Genomic DNA, 2,307 nt, shown 5'->3' on the forward strand with positions numbered 1-2,307 from the left:
ATGGCGAACCACCGCGCCACCGCCGCCCTCCTCCTGATCGTGTCCCTCTTCGTGGCGGTCGCCATATCCGGGGCCGACGCGAGGCCCACCGTGCGCCGCGACGCGCATGGACAAGGTATGCAGCTACATACTCCGACCCGTCGTCCAAGCAATCATCCGGCGTGAAATGCATCTGTGCTCGTGTGTCGTTGTCTGACCGTATGATGAGCATGCGTGGCGAATGAATGAAATGCCGCAGGTTACTTAGCGGATGCTGCGGGGCCGACGGTGTCTAAGGCGGAGCCGACCTGCGACAACTGTGAGGTGCCAGAGCCGCCGGAGCCGAAAGCGGAGCCGCCGACCTGCAGCACTTGTGAGTCGCCGAAGCCGGAGCCGGAGTCGGAGCTGATCTGCAACAAGGTGCACGGGGTGCAGACGGGCGAGACGTGCTGTTCCGTGGGGGAGGGCGCGGGGCTGACCCAGGACCAGTTCCTTGGCTTCAACCCCAACCTCTGCTGCGAGAAGCTCTTCGTCGGCCAGTGGGTCTGCCTTGAAGCCACATCCGGTTGTCATGACTGACTTTAATTTGCACTGCCCCCCCTGGTCCCTGCGTCTGCGTCGCGACAATGCTGAGTCGTGCTTTGGCTTTGAATAAGGAGGCGCGTTACCTCAAAAAAAAAAAAGAATAAGTGGCGCGTCCTATGGTAGTTTCGTTCTCTGTTATGTTCCCCTCCATGTATAAGCAAAGCTTTTTTTTCTCGAATAATGTATGAGCAAAGTTTTTTCTCTCGAATAATAGCACTTTTTCAGTATTCTATAATCATGCGTGTCACCCTGTCCCCGCAACACATTTTCAGGAAAAAAAAGTTGATTTCGTCGGTTTGATCTCATGTAGATGTAGTCATGCATGTGTATGTGTCTTCGATCGATATGTACCGTGGGTTCGTGTGTTTTTCATTTTGTCCATTGTGTTGCTGATGCAAGGAGTTGGTATGCTTTGGACTCTGCTAATTCAACCGCCACTGGCCTAAAACGTCTCATCGCGGTCACCACATATTTTTTGTGGTTGTACAAATTTGGATCTCTAATTAATAACCACTAGAAAATACGCCTTATGATGCTGCAGATAAATGCTACCCCCTCTATTCTAAATTATAAGGTATTCCAACTTTCTTGAAGAGTCAAAGCTTCTCAATTTTGACTAAAATTATAGAGAAAATTACAAAGATTTATGATATCAAATAGTCATATTATAAAATATAATTAATGAAGAATCTAATGAAGGTTATTTATTATCATAAATATTATTATTTTAGTATATAAATTTGGTCAAACTTAAGATGTTTTGGCTCTCAAAAAAGTTAGAATAACTTATTTGGGATGGAGGGAGTATTATATAGTAAAAAATATGCCAGGCCAAGATAACCTCGATGTAGGCCGGTTTAACCTGTGTTGAAGGGGTTTCTGATCCCTGATCCTTGGCTTGGGCTGTTAATTTAGCTTTGGGGAGGAGCATGCAAGTCTACTATAGACAAGAAGGAATAATCATGGGGCGATTAGGGTTTCTAAGGATCAGAAATTGTTATCACCATACTTTCTTGTAACACCTCTGGTGTTACGAGCTCGCTTAGCACTAAGACTATGGCATGAGAAATAGATCTATAAGTATAGTGAGTTAGTTTAATCAAATGCGATAATGAAAAACATAATCCTTAGTTATATGGATAAGTTAATAGTTTGACTTAAAAAGTGATTTTTATAAAGCAATAATAATATAGAACATGTGTTTGGGATTTTAATAAAAATTGAAGTACAAGTCAAGTAGATGAAAACGCAACTTGGATTTTGGAAGACAAATGTTGTTGACTAGGGTTTTGCCAGCTCAAAAATCAAATTGGAAATTAAAATTACCCATTTTCGTTGAATCGGCAAAAATTTGAAGTTGTGTTGAAAGTACACTTTTTGGCGATTTTTAAAATGCAAAATAGTTAAATAACGCCCTGATGTTTTGGTTCTATTGTTTGGTATAGAGTGTGTGCTATGTCGTGAAATGGTTGTTGGTGAAGTTTGGTAAAGTTTTGACCATTTAAAAATTCAACCAAATGTGCTAGGGAATGTTATTTCTAACTGAAACGCGCTGTGAATTCAATCGGGTGCTCGTTCACGAACTAGCGTTCAACATCGTTCACAACCACTCATCTCACCTACCTCGCCGGTACGACTCGCGCGTTATTGAGGATAGGACCGAGCTCGATGGCGCCACAGACGCTGCCTATGCCGCCCTACCCCACGCTGTGTTTAAGAAGTAGGTGGTGAACTCGCGCACGT

At 43.9% G+C, this 2,307-nt stretch overlaps 1 protein-coding gene across 1 annotated transcript; it reads left to right on the forward strand.

The window, feature by feature from the left end:
• LOC136453200 (lysM domain-containing protein ARB_00327-like) lies at positions 1-558 on the forward strand. Its single transcript, XM_066453785.1, has 2 exons — positions 1-115; positions 239-558. Exons 1-2 carry the CDS (start codon positions 1-3, stop codon positions 556-558), a joined length of 435 nt encoding a protein of 144 aa, XP_066309882.1.
• The last annotated feature ends 1,749 nt before the right edge of the window (positions 559-2,307 follow it).

Source organism: Miscanthus floridulus, chromosome 5, assembly GCF_019320115.1.
Source record: "Miscanthus floridulus cultivar M001 chromosome 5, ASM1932011v1, whole genome shotgun sequence".
Taxonomy (NCBI): Eukaryota; Viridiplantae; Streptophyta; class Magnoliopsida; order Poales; family Poaceae; genus Miscanthus; species Miscanthus floridulus.